The sequence below is a fragment of the Setaria viridis genome, chromosome 8, assembly GCF_005286985.2.
Source record: "Setaria viridis chromosome 8, Setaria_viridis_v4.0, whole genome shotgun sequence".
In the NCBI taxonomy this organism is placed as follows: domain Eukaryota; kingdom Viridiplantae; phylum Streptophyta; class Magnoliopsida; order Poales; family Poaceae; genus Setaria; species Setaria viridis.
The window spans coordinates 11,550,365-11,570,081 of record NC_048270.2 but is presented as its reverse complement, the minus strand read 5'-3'; the positions used below and the strand labels follow the sequence as shown (position 1 = coordinate 11,570,081).

General features: G+C 49.2%; 2 protein-coding genes across 2 annotated transcripts; both read left to right on the top strand.

Moving 5' to 3' along the window:
- The first annotated feature begins 3,342 nt into the window (after positions 1-3,342).
- LOC117866374 (uncharacterized) lies at positions 3,343-7,315 on the top strand. The gene is made up of 3 exons (XM_034750574.2): positions 3,343-3,846; positions 5,212-6,007; positions 6,095-7,315. The coding sequence occupies exons 1-3, from the start codon at positions 3,628-3,630 to the stop codon at positions 6,550-6,552; spliced, it is 1,473 nt and encodes a 490-aa protein (XP_034606465.1). The 5' UTR covers positions 3,343-3,627; the 3' UTR covers positions 6,553-7,315.
- A 786-nt stretch (positions 7,316-8,101) lies between these two features.
- On the top strand, positions 8,102-10,019 carry LOC117833898 (putative polyol transporter 1). The gene is made up of 2 exons (XM_034713492.2): positions 8,102-8,419; positions 8,509-10,019. Exons 1-2 carry the CDS (start codon positions 8,308-8,310, stop codon positions 9,936-9,938), a joined length of 1,542 nt encoding a protein of 513 aa, XP_034569383.1. The 5' UTR covers positions 8,102-8,307; the 3' UTR covers positions 9,939-10,019.
- The last annotated feature ends 9,698 nt before the right edge of the window (positions 10,020-19,717 follow it).

Genomic DNA, 19,717 nt, shown 5'->3' with positions numbered 1-19,717 from the left:
GACGACGACCAGATTCTTCTAAGAATTTTCCAACTTTTATTAGAATTTATTCTCAATTTTCTAGAGCTAAACCTATTTATTAGAAGGCTCTAGAACCCTTTTTAAGAGCTGCAAGTGTTTTATTTGGACTCCTCGTGTCCCAATCTATCTCTGAGATTTTTCTTGGAATTTTTGAAATTTTTATCTAGATTTTTTTGGATTTTTCCTTTCACGAGAAATTATTTCTAAAAATAATCTTATCCTACCCCGTTGGGGCGAGCCCAACCCGTGGCCTAGCTCTCTCCCTCTCTCCCCTCTCTTCTGGTGGGCCCCGCCTCTTTCTCGCGAGCCAGGCCCGCTTCGACCCAGCAAGGCCCATTCGGGCCCAGCTGTTGCTGCAGCTGCGCCTGTGCGCCGACGCCGCGTGCGCGCCACACCAACCTAGGGCTTCTTTCATTAATTTTATTGCAACTTTTTCAGATACTAATATAATTTGAGTTAATTCTAACGTAAGGTGTTTCTCTGAAATAACCTTTACACATGATTTTATTGAGTTAAAAATATATCTAGTACCTAGTCTTTTGTTGTTTGATAATAATCTCTCAATAGCTTTGCCTTTTCAACCATAGCTTCGTTTCTTGTGCCTTCGTGACCTTAGGTTCGAGCCTTATCCTTTAGTGCGCTCTTTTAAAGCTTTCCTATGATTGATGTATTGTTCTTAGTTGTGATTGTTGTTTGCTTTGTATGCTTGTGTCGATGATTGATGCGAGTAGAAGGAATGTTGTTCGAGAACTTTGAGGAACAAGAGTTGAAGATAATCTGAGCAGCTATTCTTTGGAGAAAGACAAGTGTGTCCTTGTGCTTCTATCCTAATAACTTTATTTAATCAATTTTGCATATGATTGCATTTAATGTTGATGGGTCCTATTAAGATTTTCCTAGTTTTTATGATCATTCCTTGTCAACCTGTATTTTACCTTTTTGTTGGGTAGATATGCTTAGCTGCTATACTTGGGTTATGGTGGTTTCAATGAATTCAATAATTAAACTTGTTTTATTTTATGCTATACCTATGGTTAATCACAAGATCACAATATTTTAATTGGAACATGGAGCGACCACCCAGGAAAACAGTACAACCACAAGAACTACATGGCTCTGATCTTGGCTAATTAATTAGAGACTATAGTTTGAAGCAGTCTTACCGAAAGGGCAAGAGGGACAGCAGCAGATGGGGTATAGTCCGACCCTCAGACTGATCTGCTCTATGGTAGCTTCACAGTCTCGAGAGAGGTTTATGCTTCGCTACTAATCCGGAAACCTTAGAGGGCTACTTCTTATTAGAGAATCTTTGTAAAGGCCTCATAGCGTCCCTATGCAGTCACACCTTGGTAGTGTGATCAGCATAGCATGGTTGGGTCTAAAGTTCTTCTGAACTTTTAAGCGACTTGTGGTGAAAGTGTACAACCTCCGCAGAGTGTAAAATTGATATATAAGCCATGCTCGCGGTCAAGAGTAGCCTGGACCCTCACATGGTAATTGAACTTGAAGATGGACCTAAATCGTGGTTATGGTTATGCCATATGCTTATGACTTATGTTTATGCTAAATTGTGGGTTGGTATATACTTATACCTAGTAATGAGGTGCTAAAAAAATATGACCAACTAAAATTGCGTATCGCTGTAAACCAATAAACCTTTCCTTGTTGAAGCCTTGCATTCATATTTTCCCTACACTTGCTGAGTACGACATGTGCTCACCCTTACTATAACCAACGTTGTTTAGAAGAAGAAGCTGCTATGAAGTTGTTGTCAATATGGTGCTGAGTTCTAGGCGTACGCAACCTCCAGTCGATTGCCTGTGAAATTTGGAGCATTTATTTCCAGGATTAAGCTGTAAATCTCGGATAGACTCTATATCTTTTCACGTGATATTGTTACTATTATTCACTAACGATGTCACTATATGTATGAAACTAAATCCTAACATACATATAGGTAGCACTTTGTTTTGTTTTAAAATCGAGTGTGACATCTGGGCCCAAAGGCAACAGATCCAGCGAAGGGGAACAGTGGCCGGCGGCTCCGACGACCGGCGGCACGACCAAGACAACCTAGATCAGAAGAGCATGAGAGAAGGACAGGGAGAAGGAGACAAGGAAGGAGGAGGGGAGGATACGCGCGCGGCACCGGCTTCGGGCCGCCGCTGGCCGGCTAGTTACCGGCGGCGGCGGCCGGCCTTGGATTTGGTGAGAGCTGCGGCAGGGTACCTGAGTCACCCCCGAGTCGCTGTTTTGTAGTGTTCTGGTCAGCTCTCGCGTGGCTAGTGCATCACGCATCGACGTGTCATGCCCTAGGCCCCAGCTGAGCCCATGGGTCCACACAACATGGTCACCTTTCGGAACCTAGATAGGAGATGTAGTTTCTGGCCCATTGAAGGCCCATCTCCTTCCTGTTCTTGTTTCTTCGGCCAACCCTACCTCCGTACCTCCTCGGCGGCGTGGCAACTGAGAAAGGAGAAAGAAGAGAGGAAGAAGGAAGGACGATCGGACGATCGGTAGCTCACGCACGAATCTCATTGAAGCCAAGTAACTTTTCCGCACTTCCTCCGGATCTCCTATATGTCTTCCGGAAGGTAGATAAGCAACTCATTTTTAAAGCCCATATAAGTTCATGTACAACTTTTTTAAACATCAATTAACATTTTTTTAAAAAGGTCTGACTTAATTGTTATCGACATTTCTTGACATTGACTAACAATTTTTTATTTCTACAAACATTTTTCTCTACTTTTTTACATTCTGCTTAACAATTTTTTACATGCACTAACATTTTTTTGCACCTACCAATATTTTTTTGCTTAACATTTTTTACATTCACCAATATTTTTACATAAAAATATTGAGATGGTTCGTATAATGTTGAGATAGTTTGTTGGACCGTTGTGGGCCATTTATTGAGCTACTACTAGTTATAGATGTTTAGTTATCTATCTTCCGGAAGAAGGATATGATTTCCCAACTTCCTTTGCATTCCTTGTTGGGTTTGGTCCGAGGGAGCAACGTGTACTTGAGGTCATGGTTAGACTTGGCCCGACGTTCGTTTAGGGCCGGGCGTGGCACTGATTTTCGCAGCTCAAAAAAAATAGGTGATAAAATGAATTACATTTACATAAAAAGGACGGGTGGCCCAGCCCGAATGAGGTCCGATTTTGTTGGTCCGATGGAGTTAATGGGCAGGCTTGGGTGGAGATTTTAGGCCCAAAAGAAACCGGATTTTTTATCGGCCCGAGTGGTCTAGTGGATCATTTATAAGGTTGGTTTGGTTAGGCTTATTGGATGGGGAGGGTGGCAAGGCGTGTGGTGCGGCCCAAGACACCAGCGGAATGAGGAATTGGATGGGAAGACATGGAGTCGGAATGGGGAGGAATTTATTTCATTTTTAGTAACTATCTTTTTAAGGACTGACAATACTCTTTCCAGTTTTTACTCTTGCGAATCGAAACTCGAAAGCCAGCTTAATTTGCGCGGGGAGATTTGGAAACGGAGGCTCCAATTCTCAAACCCGCGAAACGAAATCTGCCGAGCCATAAAACCGCGCGAAACACTCCGGCCGAAACATCACGCCGCACCGCTGACCATTCCACCATGAGCGCAGCAGGCAGCGGCAGCCCCGTCTCCCGCAAGCGCCCTCTCGTCTCGGTCCCGGCCTCGCCGGCGGCAGCCTCCTGCGGTGGGGGCGATGGCGGGGACGCAGCCGGCGGTGGATCCGGCAGCCCCAAGGCGAAGCGGCGCCTCTTCGCGGCGGTCGGTGGCGCCGCCCTCCCGGCTTGGCCCGGCCGACGCACCACTGCAGCCGCGGCTGAGGTGCGTATCCGGCACGAATGGCTTCTTCCCCATGTCTGAGGGGAAGTTCACCTAATTTCCCCCTTTTTCCTTCCGGGGGATTGAAGGATAAACGTCTCCCCCCGTTTGAGCTGCGGGTTCGAGTCGTAGATCCAATCGTAGATTCGCAGTCCCATACACCCGTTAGCTGATTGCGTCTTCTCCCCGGAGTTTGAGGTGCTGCAGATTCGTATAGTTGTTGGGTTCCGATTTGTTTTGTGGAGCCGCGAGTTGACTCCTGCTGCTAATCTGTTGAACGCCACCCGGTACAGTCCACACGGCACAGCCAATGCTGACGCAGAGGCTGTTAGATTAGAGATCATCTCATAGTTGCAGTTGGGATTTGGGTAAGATAATGAGAGCACGTGGGATGGACTGATGTGCTTCGTCAGATCTGACTGATGGCTTAGTGCAGGCCATGGATGTGCCATTGTGGAGGCAGCATTGGCCGTTCACTTGGCCCTTTGTTTTTGTTGTGGATTCGCATTGCAGGGGCCTGCAGTATGTAGTTTTCGCAATTGTAGATGCGTATCAGTGTATGCCATGACCTGTGTTGGGCGTGAATGTTGCGTATGTAACAATGACAATTTTTTTTTTCGTCCATTGCAAGAACACGCCACTATAAAGCTGTAAGAATGCCCTCGGCTGTTTTCCAACAACTAGCTTATAATCAGTTGTATTTCAGCATTCTGCAAATTTCTCAATGTGTTTGTGCACCTAGCATGTTGGCACTTGTGTGTGTGGTCCATTATGTAGAGTAGTTGGAATGTCAGAGAATGCTAGAGCGATGAGTTAGGGCCTGTTTGGATGCAACGTCATAAACTTTAGGGCATGTCACATCGAATGTTTGGATACTAATTAGAAGTATTAAATATAATCTAATTACAAAACTAATTACACAGATGGAGTCTAATTTGCGAGACGAATCTATTAAGCCTAATTAGTCCATGATTTGACAATGTGGTGCTACAGTAACTATTTGCTAATGATGGATTAATTAGGCTTAATAGATTCGTCTCGCGAATTAGTATAGGGGTTCTGCAGTTAGTTTTATAATTAGCTCATGTTTAGTCCTTCTAATTAGCGTCCGAACATCTGATGTGACCCCTCCTAAAATTTAGTACCTTGTATCCAAACACCCCCTTAATGGCTTAACACCACTATAAAACTGTAGGAATGCCGCTGGCTTGTTTTTTCAGCACTTATAATCAGTGTATTTCAGCATTCTCCAGATTTCACAATGCTTTTATGTGCCTAGCCTGGTGATATTTCCGGAGTTCGATGGCACCAGTTGTATGATGGAATACTATCTACCAGAACTAATCTTTTGCATTGTTTATGATTTAGGATGCTAGTTCTTCAACTGAGTTTTCAAGTGATGATGAGGATAATCATATTATGGAAGAATTATCTAGTGAAGATGAAACTATGGAGCTCATAATGCACTGTCGTAAGAGGAATCGGGAGTTCGTCAATATGATGTTAATTCTCGGTATGTACTATGAATCCTACATAAACAAAGCTCCAAGGAGGGTTGCAACAGTGACGGGCCTTGAATGGGTAAATGAAACATTGTCAAATTCGACCTCTTGTTATAACATGTTTAGGATGAGTTGCCCATTATTTCATCAACTTCATGATTTATTGGTTGACTCCTATGGTTTGAGACGGACTCGAGATATGTCAACAGTGGAGGCTTTAGGAATGTTCCTATGGATACTTGGTGCACCGCAGTCACTTAGGCAAGTTGAGGATCGATTTGTGAGGTCGTTGGAGATAATAAGTCGTACGTTCGACAAAGTGTTATGCACTGTTCTTAAGCTAGCAGTAGATAATATTAGGCCACTCGACCCTCAATTTAAGACGGTGCACAAAAGATTACTAAACCCTCGGTTTGCTCCATATTTTAACAACTGTATAGGAGCTATAGATAGCACACATGTTCCAGTCGTGGTGCCAAGTGAAAAGGTCATGCAATATACAGGGAGACACGGGTATACCTCACAGAATGTGCTAGCTATTTGTGACTTCGACATGAGGTTTACATTTGTTGTTAGTGGATGGCCTGGATCGGTCCATGATATGAGAGTGTTCAGTGATGCTATAGAAAAATACGGTGACAAGTTTCCACATCCTCCTACAGGTACACTAGTTTCTATACGATAGTCTTTACATTTGTCCTTATATGTTGTCTAGTTTTTTTACCTAACAAGTTTGCCTTCATTTGTAGGCAAGTTTTACCTAGTTGATTCAGGATATCCTAACCGTCTCGGTTACCTAGCACCTTACAAGGGTACGAAGTACCATCTATCGGAGTTTCGTAATGGTTCAATGCCCAAAGATATGCAAGAGACCTTTAATTATGCACATTCATCCCTTAGAAATGTTATCGAGAGGTCCTTTGGAGTTTTAAAGATGAAGTGGAGGATACTAATGGGTATACCAAGTTTTCCAATGCACAAGCAAAGCAAAATTATTGTGGCATGCATGGCAATTCACAATTTTATTCGAGAGAATGGTATTGCTGATAGGGAATTTGATTTGTACGATTGTGATGAAAATTTTATTCCAATGCCCGGAACTTCAAACCGCGGAGGAGGTGGGACAAGTACCCAAGGAGGAGATGAAGGTAGCAACATGAATGCATTTCGAGATGAAATAGCTCATGCCTTGTACAATAGGTCTTAAAAAAATTGATTTCAATGTTGTAATGATAATGTATTTTTAGTTTTATTTTAGAGTTATTAGACATTGTAATAGACATAATATTCCCTTCTCATGCATGGTTGTAAGAGTGAAAGAGAAAGAGAAGAAGAGTGAAAGAGAAAGAGAAGAAGAGAGAGGAGAAGAATCAAGAAGAAAGGGAGGCATGCATGCATGCAGTGTTGTTGCAGCTTCAGTGTGCTTCCTCCAGGTGATGAGACGGAGGGGGAGAGGATACAGTGCCCAGGAGCTCGCTCCCCTCCGTGCGGCCCTTGCAGAGCTCACATCTGCTATACGTGCTGCCACTGCTCCAGCTGAACCGCACCCTGACCTTTACCCCACCGTGATGTGTATCCCGGGCTTCACCCGTGAGGAGCTTCTGGTTGCGCTCTCCTACCTCGTCGATGGCAGAGGCCGTGGAGCTGCCTTCCTGGCGATGTCTGAACCGCATCGTGCCCTTTGGATCAAGCACATTCTTGCCAAGCAGGAGATCTGAGGCAGTGAGGTGGGTTTAGTACTTTAGTTCGGTAAGTAGGAACTAGCCGGAGCTCACCATTGAGACTGTTACTTCCTTTTGATGATGTAGGCTAAGATCGATGGGGATAGTAGTTCCTTCGATGATGGTAACAGTAGTTGTTGATGATGGTAGCAGCGGTATTTTGTGAAGCTAACTGCTATGTTAGGGTGTATGTATGGGTTGAAGAATAGACACGCCCCTGAACTTAATCATGTCTATCATGATGTTTTATCTATCTCTGTTCTCAGAATTGTATGGGTTGAAGAATAGACACGCCCCTGAGCTTAACCATATCTATCATGATGCTTTGGAAATCTCTGTTCTCAGAATTGGTATTGACGTTCTTGTGCTGTTGATCTCTGCGTGACGTAGACGTGAGCCTCTAGTTGAGATTGCGCCTGTAGGGTGGGTATCGAGGAAGAAACAATCTTCGGATATTAACATGCTAACTTTTCCTTCGGTCGTGTTCTGAACTTCTGATTTGGGTCTCTTCCTCATCGTGTGTTTGTCTCAACTTGCTTGGCCTTTGTTTGTTACTCTGCTGATGCTATTCTGGATAGAGGTAAGACAGCAGCTTCTAATGGTTGTAATCCTGCAGGTTTTATATTAAACTTTGTTTGTTACTCTATCTCTCTGCAGGTTTTATATTAAACTTTGTCAGCCCTAACATATTAGTGACTTGGTACAAACTTAAAATAAAGTAGCTAAATTTTATGATGAAAATAGTATTATATTTGCAATATGACAACTCAGTCCTGGAGAATAAAATGGGGAAGGTATGAGCGGTGGCAACCCAAGTGCTGATAAATATTTAAGCGATTGACTTGACAGTCTGAATCCTGAATGCTATTGGAAGTACTCCGTCAGTTCGTCATAGGTTATAATTGCTGGTCCAGATCTGATCCAATCCAATAATACAACAGGCATTCTAATAACGGAGCAGGTGTGAGTACAAATTATATGGACTCCGCTGAGCCGTAGACGACTCCACATGCGTTCCATGTACACCAATGTGTAATGGTTTATGAATTTTGAAACAGTATAAAGTACAAATTGTCAAGTATGGCCCTTTTCATTTTCATGTGATCGTGCATTGAGAAGGACCCTAAATATTGTTTTTAGATAAACACTTGATTAATACTCGATCTCAACTCACTGGTGTAGATCGAGCGCCACCAAACGCTGGAGTTTCTAAGCAGAGACCAAATAAGGAAGTGTCGACGATGGCGAATTCCGAAGCCGTGGCGGAGTCCGTCGACACCAAGAAGAGCAATGTCAAGTACATCGCCACATGCGCCGTTCATGCCTCCATGGCCTCCTTGATCCTTGGCTATGGTAGCTAAATCCTTCATCTCCGTCGATCTTTCTTGTTTTTCTCCCCCGAGAGATTGTGTATCATCTATGTAGACTGTTCCGCATCGCAGGCCTTGGCGTACTGAGCGGCGCGGCGCTGTACATCAAGAAGGACCTCAAGATCACTGACGTGCAGCTGGAGGTCCTGATGGGCGTCCTGAGCCTCTACTCGGTCATCGGATCCTTCGCCGCCGGCCGGACATCCGACTGGATCGGCCGACGCCGCACCGTCATCCTCACTGCGGGCATCTTCTTGGCCGCCGCGCTGCTCATGGCCTTCTCCGTCAACTACGCCATGCTCATGGCCGGCCAGTTCGTGGCCGGCGTCGGGGCCGGTTACGCGATCATGATCCCTCCCGTGTACGCCGCCGAGATATCGCCGCCGTCGTCCCGCGGCCTCATGTCGTCCTTGCCGGAGGTGTTCGGCTGCGCCGGTGTGCTCCTCGGCTACCTGTCGAACTACGCGTTCGCCCGGCTCCCTCTCTACCTCGGCTGGCGCGTCATGGTCGGCGTCAACGCCGTGCCATCCGTCCTCCTCGCCGTGTTGGTGCTCGGCATGCCGGAGTCTCCCCGGTGGCTCGTCCTCAAGGGCCGGCTCAGAGACGCCAGGGTCGTGCTGGAGAAGATCACCGAGACGCCGGAGGAGGCGGCGGGCAGCCTAGCCGACATCAAGGCGGCCGCGGGCTTGCCGGAAGGCGTCGATGGCGACGTGGTCACCGTGCCCAAGAGGAGCGGCGGCGAAGAGTGGCAGGTTTGGAAGGACCTTGTCTTCTCCCCGTCCCCGGCCATGCGGCGAATCCTGCTCTCGGCGCTCGGCATCCACTTCTTCCAGCAGGCCTCCGGCATCGATGCCTTCGTCCTCTACAGCCCCCGCATCTTCATGGGCGCCGGCATCACCGACGACCGCCGCCTCCTCGGCATCACCTGCGCATTGGGCGTGACGAGGACGCTCGTCACCTTGGGTGCCATGTTCCTGCTCGACCGCGTCGGCCGGCGACCCCTGCTGCTGGTCAGCACGGGCGGCATGGCCGTCGCCCTCGCCGGCCTCGCCGCGGCGCTCACCATAACGACCGACCGGCTCCGCCCGGACGCCGAGGCACGGTGGGCGAACGGCCTCGCCGTAGCGTGCACCGTGGCGTACAACGCCGCCTACTCCGCCGGCATCGGCACCGTCGCGTGGGTGTACAGCTCGGAGATCTTCCCGCTGCGGGAGCGGGCGCTCGGCTGCGCGATCGGCGTGACGTTCAACCGCGCCGTCAGCGGCGTGGTCGGCATGACCTTCCTGTCGCTGTCGAAGGCCATCACCATCGGCGGCGCCTTCTTCCTCTACGCCAGCATGACCGTGATTGCGTGGGTGTTCGTCTTCACCTGCCTTCCCGAGACTCGTGGGCGGACGCTGGAGGAGATGGGCAAGCTGTTCGGCATGGGCAACACAAGCAATGTAGAAGCCCAAGACCGCGATGAGGATTGTAAAGCGGTGGAAATGCCGATGGCAAATTAGGCTATGTTTTCTACAAGAAAAAGGAGCAATGAAGGAAGCAGATAACACAACTGAAACTCACCAAAGACTGTTACGCTACCATCATTTATTTTGTCACCCAAGGACGACATGGTTGTTCTTGTTCAGCTATAGTTTTGTACAGCTGATTGGGCTGCAAGGATATATTGGAATTCTTGTTATGAAATGGCCCGTAGCCTGATAATGGGACGAGAGCCGACCCTAACCCCCGACAATTCGATCCTTGCCACCTGAAAAGTGGTTCAATCCTAATCCAGCCCACTACTCGACCTCCTGGTCCGATCTTGTTCCAGCCTTTTTTAAATAGGGCCTGATACTGGCCCGTACCTAGATCGGCTGTCTGGCCCTTTTTTTTCTTGATTTACCAAGGCCTTCGGGCCCTTGGTCCTCCACTCCTGCTCCATACAGTTATCTCTACCTAGTCTATCTATCTATATCTATACCCAGTAGTAACGCGTCTGCCTCCTTTTTTCGTCCGTCGTGGTAATTTTGCAAAAAGCCCCTCAATTTTGTAGTAATCAACCCGCAGTCCAAATTCTGAAGAGAGGAAGGTCTCGGGTGGAAAAGGGAGGGAAGAGAGGGGGTTAAAGGGAAAAAGCTTCTCCTTCCTTGGAAACACGAGCGGCGGCCGGAGCGGGGCGCCCCGCGCGGCCTCGGCGGCGAGGTCGGCCGGGCAGCGGCGGCCTCTTCCGCGTCGGCCTCGGCATCCACAGGTCGGTCGCGCCCATCCACCAGCGCTGCGCAGGTCTGCCCCTCCTCCCCTCCCGCGGTGCTGAGGTTCCATGTGCGCGGGTCGGCGGGTGGCTCGTGTCTTGGGTCGGCGGGGCAATGCGGGTAGGATTTCGTGGTCGATGCTGCGGCGATCGATCAGTTAGAGAGAATATGGGTGGAGATCTGATGTGCTTGTGTGGAGCTGAGGTGCGGGCGTCGGATTTCGAGGCGGAACTTTTGGCTGCCAGGTGAATAGACTATTGAAGTTGTACAAGAATGAGAAGTATGTCCTCTTTGTTGAGCAGTTTGGATCAAGAGAGCCAACATTTCTTGTCGCATTCAAGTGATTTACTGCTGAAAATGCTATATAAATAGCTATCCATCAGATCAACAAATGCATATCATGTATCTGCTTCACTTATTTTCAGGAGGCAGCAAATAGCATGTCTGTCCTGAGAAGCCTCCGGCAGCCACATTGGCTTCAAAAAAATGGGAAAAAACCAGGATGAGATTTTCTCTTGGCTAGAGGATAGCATTCTAACATTGGAGCATGGATTCACTGACTTCCTCGAGCAAATGGAAAGAGCTGGCTGGGATCAGAACCAAATCATTCTGAAAGTGCCAAAAGAACCTGTCTTGGTATTGCAACACCTGGACCAAGAGGTTTAAGATGCTACTGTGGCCTAGCAATTCCTCACTGACATACACTTCAGAGGTGATGGACCCTGACATAACAACAATCAGCCCAGTGAACAAGCTACACCCGCAAGATGACATCCTGGCAACAGGAAGCTCAAGGTAGGCCTATCGATGTATTAGTGCCCAATATCACTATCCAGTGCTAGATCTTTTTTCCCCCTCCCACAACTCACAAGATGGTCCTTGCAGATCCATTTTCATATGGAAACCAAAGATTGAAGATGAACTTACAGAAGAAAGGACCAAACAGAAGGCCAAGGAATATGTATATGGATCAGGTTCCGGAAGAAATCAAATGGCAAGCCTGACAATAGTAGTGATGACGACTCAGATGGCGATTCTGGCAGAAAGAACAAGAAAGAAAAGAAGACTCGTTTCACTCACACCGCAAAAGGAAAAGGCAAATCCAAAGTCTGATACTTGGTGTACTTCATGCTTCAGTAATTTTGACAAGAAATCGGCCACTTACCAGCCGCTGCTGAACCTTCGTTTCATCTTTTGTACCATCTTGGCTCCTAGCTAAGATGCTGAAGACCCATAGTTATCTACTGCATGCACCCAAGGAGTTTTTGATAAGGAGCTCCCAAGGAGTTAGCTCTATAAGTAGGTTTCTGTTGCTTTTGGATCCCGACATGCTTATGATCACTGGTCAATGTTGGCTTTTAACGGTTCATCCGATATATAAATGCTCCTGTACAGTTGGCTGAATGCAGTTTATGTTCATAAAATACTTATCGGTGCACTATTTTTTTAAAAAAAATGTCTATCCACTAATCATCCATGCTGACGAGCGAAGAACTCATTTTTTTTCTTGACTGCCTATTTTACCCATGTGCGCGCGGAGAAACGATAGAGTACATAAATAGAATTTTAAGAAAAGTGATAGGTAACAACACTTTCATTGCTTCCCTAAAAGACGGAACTTATAGTACCATGTCGTGTATGAGAGGATAACCGATGCATCAGATCGAATAGTCATGGGGATAGGCGATGTGGAAGAGCCTTTTGCACAACACTGCACAATTGACCCGGAGCTACTTGCTCCTAGGAATAACAAAAGCAGCTGATGCATTTGTGATGGTATTTCCAATTTTGACAGTGTGAAGTGTAAACATCTGGTCATGTGCCAAACATAGTTTTTTACAATATGAATTGCTAGATCACTAAGCATCAGCCGCATGAGAATCTTGGCATATATTCAGTTGCAATTGATTTAGCAGGTCAAGATCATGCTTTGAAATTTTTTTTTGAAACGAGCCAGCAGGAGAGCCGCTGCTATATTAAAAGAGAGGAAAAGCCCGACGGGCCGTATACAAACGTACTATACAAGCTGTACACTCGCATCCCCGAAATGGGGAGGCAGAACTCCGCTATGACAACCAGTACAAAACGGGACACTCAACCTAAGAGAAAGTCCCCCAAGTGTTTAGCTCCCGCAACAACCCACATCGTAGCTTGGTTCTTGATGCCGTCAGTTATCTGGGTAACCGTCTTGTCTTTGTGTTGGAAGACCCTCCAATTTCTCTCTAGCCAGATCTCCCAAAGAACGAGTATAATTAGGGTCCACAACCCTTTCCCCCGTTCCCCTCGGCCACCGGGCTAGCCAGCGTAGCTATCCACCAATTATGTATGGAGTCGTGCCTATCCCAGCGGCTTGGATCAACGTTAGGGCATTGCGTCCATGTGTTAATTTCCGTCCAAATTAGCCATGTGAAACTGCAGTCGATGAAAAGGTGATACCCTGTCTCCTGCGCCGTGCTGCAAAGGGCGCAGGTTGGGTTACTGGTCCATCCCCGACGCTGGAGTCTGTCCGCTATCCAAATTCTATCTTGCACAGCTAACCAGCTGAAGAATTTGCACTTTGGTGGCGCCCATGTTTTCCAGATTAGGTTCTCGAGATTAGTTTTCATGGATCCTATGAATTGTACTCTGTATGCTTATTGTGTGCTATATTTCCCATTTAGCGTGAATTTCCATGTGATGGTGTCCGGGATACCTGGCGTAAGGTGCAGACGGTTGGTCTCAACCCATAGTCGGTAGTACTCAGTGAAATATGTGGCAGTAAATCCTTGATGAAGAAGGTTTAAATCTCTTATCCACGTGTGATTTGTGACTGCATCATATAGTGTCCTGTTCTTCCTTCTGGAGATATGATACAGATTTGGCGCAATGTCCCTTGGCCTTTGTCCACTTACCCAGCCACTGTCCCAGAAGGAAGTCTTGTTGCCGTCTCCCACTGTAATCTTGGTTGCCGCCGCAAAGAGTTTGCGGTCCGTTTGGGAGCAAGGGATGTCCTGGCTTTCCCAGGAAGGTCCATCATTCATCCAATCCTACCAGAGCCACCGTAACCGCAAGGTCCTGGAGAATTTTCCGAGGTGTAACACACCTAGCCCTCCTCCCCTCCTAGGCCTTGCAGATCGTGTCCAATTCACTTTGCATTTCCCTCCTGTGAGCGGCTCCGTCCCCGCCCATAGGAATTTCCTTCGCTTAGCATCGATAATCTTCAGTATCTCTTTGGGCGCTTTGAGGACCGACAGTAAGTAAACCGGCTGAGCAGTTAGTACTGATTTGACCAAAGTGAGTCTGCCAGCTGTCGTCATGTTTCTGCCACTCCAACTATTTAACTTGGCCACGACCTTGTCTAACAAGGGTTGGAAATCTACCGCTTTCAGTCATAGTGTGGATAGTGGTAGCCCAAGGTATTTGATTGGAAAGGCTCCCCTCCTCGCCGGTAGATTTTCCAGTACCATGTCCAATTGCACACCTTCGCAACAAATAGGGACGATAGTCGATTTGCGGAAGTTTGTTTTGAGACCTGTTGCTTCCCCGAAATTTTCCAAGATGTTAGTTAGTGCATCAATTTCCTCTTTTCTTGGTGCTATGAATAATGCCGCATCGTCCGCGTACATCAAAATACGGCATGAGGGCGCCCTTCCGCGTAGTCTGGTAAGGATGTTCATATTTGTCGCTAATTGCAGGATTCTTTGTAGGGGATCGATCGCTATAACGAATAGCAGCGGTGATAATGGGTCACCTTGCCTCAACCCACGGCCATGTTTTATTGGTGGATTCGGGACTCCATTTAGGAGGACGCGTGAAGAAGAGGTAGACAGAATGGCCGCAGTCCAATCGCACCAGCGAGTGGGGAATCCCAAGTGACACAAAAGTAGGAGAAGGTAGTCCCATTGTATGGAGTCGAAGGCTTTAGCGATGTCCAATTTGAGGAAAATAGCCGGCACTTTGTTTCTATGATATCTTCTTGCCGTACTGCGCACTATCATAAAGTTGTCATGGATACTCCGCGTCTTAATGAACGCGCTTTGGCATTTGGAGACAATTGCATTCATGAGGGGTTGTAATCTCACTGCCATAGCCTTCGTGATGATCTTGATGAACGAGTGAATGAGGCTTATAGGCCTGAAGTCCTGCACGGTGTTCGTCCCCTCTTTCTTCGGGATGAGTATGATGGTAGCTGTGTTAATTAGCTGGAGGCTGTTGCATCGCAGACAGTAGAACGCGTTTACTCCTGCCATTACATCCTGTTTTATGGTGCTCCAGCATGATTTTAGGAATAGCCCCGTAAACCCATTCGGACCAGGTGCTTTATCCCCTGGCATGCTAAGGATTGCTTGCTTGATTTCCTCTTCGGAGAATGGTGAGTCTAGAAATGACAGATCATGCTGGTTGAGGCGAAGAAGGTCCCAATTGAGGTCCACTATGCGTGGTTGGGGCTGCTGCATGGCTGCTGTAAAAAAATCTTGTATGTCGGCCGCCTTTTCTTCGTGTGTACACGCCCAGCCATTCTCTCTTTTAAGCTTCGGTATGTAATTTTTGCGCTTCCTGGAGTTTACTCGCCGGTGAAAAAAATGCGTATTAGCATCTCCGAGTTTAAGGTTTGAGCATCTGCTTGCTTGATTTTTGCGCGCGCGCTCAATTATGGCTAGCCCCATGACCCTTAGCTTTAGTCTGCTCCGCAGGGTTCGCTCGGCCTCCGTAAGTTGCCGGTGTTCTTGCGCTATGTCGAACCGTAGAATCACGTCCAGGGCCATATGCAACTGCATTCTCGCATCCAGTATGAGGCGTCCGCTCCACTCTCTTAGTGCGACAGCTGTGGTGTGAAGCTTGTGAAAGAGCCTGTGAAAAGGCTCGTGATGCGGCGAGTGCGTGATCCACGCACGTGCTACAGTATCCGTAAACCCCGGGAGCATTGTCCAAAAGTTCTCAAACTTGAAGGATCTGGGGCGTCTGAGGCCACTCTGATTAGAGAGCAAGATAGGACAATGGTCAGATAGGGAAGTTGAAAGAGCGTGTAGAACGTGTGTGTTGAATGCATTTTCCCATTCCGCATTTGCAAAAACTCTATCCAGTCTAACAAGTGTCGGGCTTTGCCTCTCGTTGCTCCAAGTGAATTGCCTATTTTGAAGATGTATCTCGCGTAGATCGGTGTCATCTAGTGCTTGTTTGAATAAATTCATAAGCCTCAGGTTTAGCTTGTTATTATTTTTGTCGCTTGCTTTGTAAATAATGTTGAAGTCGCCCAGTACTAACCATCGAGAGCCGTGTTGAGGTCGCTGTGCTTGTATTTCTACTAGGAACTGGGGTTTTTCATTAGATTGTGTTGGCCCGTAAACCACGGTGAGCGTGAATGAATTCTCCATTTCCTGCATTGCTACTGTTGCTGTTATGTGATAAGTTCCTAGTACAATGTCTGTGAGCGCAATGTGAGAGCTGTTCCATAACAGTAGGATGCCACCCCTGGTTCCATTAGGTCCCCCAGCCGGCTTGTACGAGTGGCTGCCAAGCCTGGAGCCTCCTAAATAACTTGTCGTGAAGTGGTCAATATTACTTAACTTGGTTTCCTGGAGGCATGCGATGTGGCAAAGGGTTGATGAAATGGTCTCCCGTACTGTATCTCTTCTCGCTCTCTGGTTTAGGCCTCTCACATTCCAGCATAGGATTTCAAGATTCATGAGGGATTTGAGAAACACTTGTCCCTGGCTGGCTTGTCCCAGGGAGCAACGCATGCCCACTCCATGAGACGGTACGTGCACAAGCATTGCAGCACCCACCCACTCTTGGTATACACAGTGCCCACCAGTGTTGCAGCACCCACCCACTCTTGGTATACGCAGTGCCCACCAGTGTTGACATGCTGCCATTGCTCGTGACACTGAGCACCAGCTGCAGAGAAAGACCACGTCCGAGCAGGCAGTAGAAGGCAGATAATGCACCAGAGAAACACCATAGCATTGTTGCATACAAGCAACAGGCAGCAGGCAGCAGCCAGCAGGCAGCACAGGCATACTACTCTTGGTCAACACACGAAGGGGACGAATTGCAGAAATAAGTGAAACACCATAGCATTATTCAGGTGGCAAGATTACATTCGAGCTGAACTGTAGCAGAACTGATACGACGGCTGAGCTGCCAAAATTAGTGATTACAGATGTTGTAGTTAACATGATAAGTAGCAGGACTCTCTGTGGTTGCTGCGTTTCGATCAGATGACGGCCTGCGGAGCTGCAATCGCTGCAGCAAAGGCCCCTCCGTGGATGTTGTTGGCGTCTTCCCCTTCTCCCTCCTGAGCTATGTCCCCCCTGAAAGTCTTCAATGGCTTCGCCAGCCACCCTGGCCATTGCTTCATCAAGCTCTTGAGCAGCAGGGTCATCAAGGTTGAAAGCCGCCGTCAGCGCCGCAATAACATCTTGAGGCACCGGACCCTGGAACATAGACAAGTACTCCTGCAAAGCAGCCTCGATGGGCTGTAGATCATCAGTGAGTAGAGGTTATGTTGCGCTCTTTGAACCGGCGGCATCGGCCTACGATTTGAAAGTCTTGCACTGCGGCGTACTGTCGACATGTCAAAAACACGTTTTGGTCATCGCGGCTTGGGCGCCTTTCCCTGCTGATGCTGCGTCTGGTCCTCCTTGCCTGCCTCCACTGTCTGGAGCTGAAGCACCTATGCCGGCTTGGTGAAGAAGGTGCTGACCGCAGAGGTTGGCCCATTCATGCTGGTGATGTTTGCAGTGTTTGTTGCTGCTCCATCCTGCTGCTTCAGCACCTGCTCGATATGCGCATTGTTAGAGGGGCAATGGTCCATGTCGATCGAAGGTGACAGCGGCAGTGGCAGCTCGTGGGTGATTCACTGGAGGTGCACCTGGAGGCTGTTCAGCGCCTCCTCCACCTCCTGGACCAAGATTGGGTCTGCAGCCGTGTCCTGCAAATCATTCAGGCCACCTGTGCCGCCAGGGGAGGTGCGCGCCATCTGTTCAAGAGGAGGGGAGTCAAAAAAGGTGTGGCTCCTAGGTGAGATGCAATCAACCATTAGAGGTGTAGATGAAGGTGGCGCTGGAAGCTCCTGGTTCCAGCCAGGCGAGAGCTCCTGTACCGTAGTTGTGTCCCCCATGGGTGAGTTGTGGCCGGGCATTGCCAGGTCGACTTTGATGCGATTGAACGCTTGTGACACCTTGACCATCGGCTGGCTGTTCTTGTCTTTGCGCTGCTCCCCGGACCAGACTTCATCCCCTTCATGCATAAGGTGAAGAACATCGGCCAGGACGGCCGCTTTGTTGATGTAGTCATACAGGTTGGGCAGTTGGGGAGGATTGCCCGTCGGTCTTCCCATCTTGCCTGCATAGAAAGTTTGCAGCTGCCTCCTTCATATTAGAAGCACGGTCAGTGAACAGGAACTTTAGTTCAAGCGCTCTCGCGTCGCGGACAGGGCCGAACAGGGAGAGCTGATGAGGCATGGAGGTGCCGCTGGGTTGGGTTTGGTGCTGCCGCTCCCTGTGCTTGCTCCCACTACCTAGTTCTGGCGCCTGGGCGAGCGGTCGCGCTCACGGCTGGTGTCGCCGCCCATGCCCTTGTGCGCGTCATGTGCGCGTTGGGTATGGTCACCTCGCCCGTGCTGATCGCGGTCGTCATCGTCGTCGTTCCGCCGGCGCCAAATGTTCCACCTGCTGGTGGGATGGTCGTTGTTGTAGCTCCTTCGCTGGCGATCCTCCTTTTCATCGCGCCGGTCGCTCTCCCCTACCGTACTGCTCCGACCATGGCAAGGATGGTCAGAGCGAGGAGGCAAAAGTTGGCGCTCTACACGTTCCACCCGTCGAGGTCTCGTCTCCCCATCGATGCACCCAAGGTGCCAGGAAGGAAGCCGGCAGATCGACGGCGTGCAAGACATCCGGTCGTCGAGGTTGACGGACGCGAGGGTGGTCCTGGATCTCCTCGAGGTGAAGGATGACGCAGTGCTTGACGCCACGCTGCCACTGTCCCGATGGTGTCTTGGACACCATCACGTCCTCCAGCCTGGGGTCGCGCGCCCGGCCGATGAACGTGAGCCAGGCACACTTTGGGATGGAGCTTGGGTTAGCTGTCCAAGCCCAAAGGTTGATCGTCTTCGTCTCGTGCGGTTGCTCCAGGTTGGTGTCGATGGCCTCAAGGGCGCAGGTGCTGCCGATGAGCCGTTCCACAATGTCAGCTCACCAGGCATGCATCGGCACACCGTCAAGGCAGAGGCTGACACAAAAGAGGAGCGCTGCGCCTTCAGCATCACGCAAGCTTCTCCACTTGGTGAAGAAGACTTGCACGCCAGAACCTGCAGCCTTCCCCTTCTAGAGAGCTTCGGTGCAGTGGTGACTGTACTTAAACTTGATCAAGAAAGCCTCAGGAAAGTGGCGTGAGACGGTCACCTCTCCGTGGCGCAACCTGAACTCCTCCCTGATGGCGCGTTCGACGTCGCGTGGGTCGACAGGTTCCTGGCCACGCACAGCCCAAGTGACCACCGCCGTTGTCTCCCACTCACGCAGATCGGTGTCGATGTCCCCAGTTGCTTGAACCAGGCAATCCACCTGCTCCGGCCTAGTCGCTGGGTCGCCGAGCCGTGACATGGTCATCGAGGGTGCGGGCTTCGGCAGCGGGGGCAGGTGCTGGCGAGGAGGCGACCGGATCCGGCGAGGTGTCGGCTGCTGTCGTGGCGGACACCAAGCTTGGCGTAGGGGTGTTTGCTGATGAAGAGGAGGCCGAGCTTGGTGACGAAGGGGTTGGCGAGCTGGAGCCCGAGCCTGGTGAAGATGCATCTGTGAAGGCCGAGCGTGGTGAAGGGGGGGCGCGCGTTGATCCTACTCCACGGCGAACTCCGCGCGACGGGGAGGGCGCTGCACAGACGGCCTTGTGCTGAGGCGACGGCCAGTGGGGCAGAGCTTGGCGCGGTGACCACAGCGGAGGTAGAGGTAGCACCTGACGGGGTCGTGGCAGGATGCGGCGTGGTGATCTGGGGCCAAACAGACGAAGCAACGCCTGTTTGTTCTGGCCCGAAAAGCTTGCAGCGTTGGGGAAGGTTGGAGCCGGGGGTG

Excerpts from the sequence above, each read along its gene's own strand:
- LOC117866374 (XM_034750574.2), top strand. The coding sequence starts at position 3,628 with ATGAGCGCAGCAGGCAGCGGCAGCCCCGTCTCCCGCAAGCGCCCTCTC. Across the intron at positions 3,847-5,211 it reads CCACTGCAGCCGCGGCTGAG|GATGCTAGTTCTTCAACTGA; the intron begins GTGCGTATCCGG and ends TTTATGATTTAG. Across the intron at positions 6,008-6,094 it reads GTTTCCACATCCTCCTACAG|GCAAGTTTTACCTAGTTGAT; the intron begins GTACACTAGTTT and ends CTTCATTTGTAG.
- LOC117833898 (XM_034713492.2), top strand. The coding sequence starts at position 8,308 with ATGGCGAATTCCGAAGCCGTGGCGGAGTCCGTCGACACCAAGAAGAGC. Across the intron at positions 8,420-8,508 it reads CTCCTTGATCCTTGGCTATG|GCCTTGGCGTACTGAGCGGC; the intron begins GTAGCTAAATCC and ends TCCGCATCGCAG.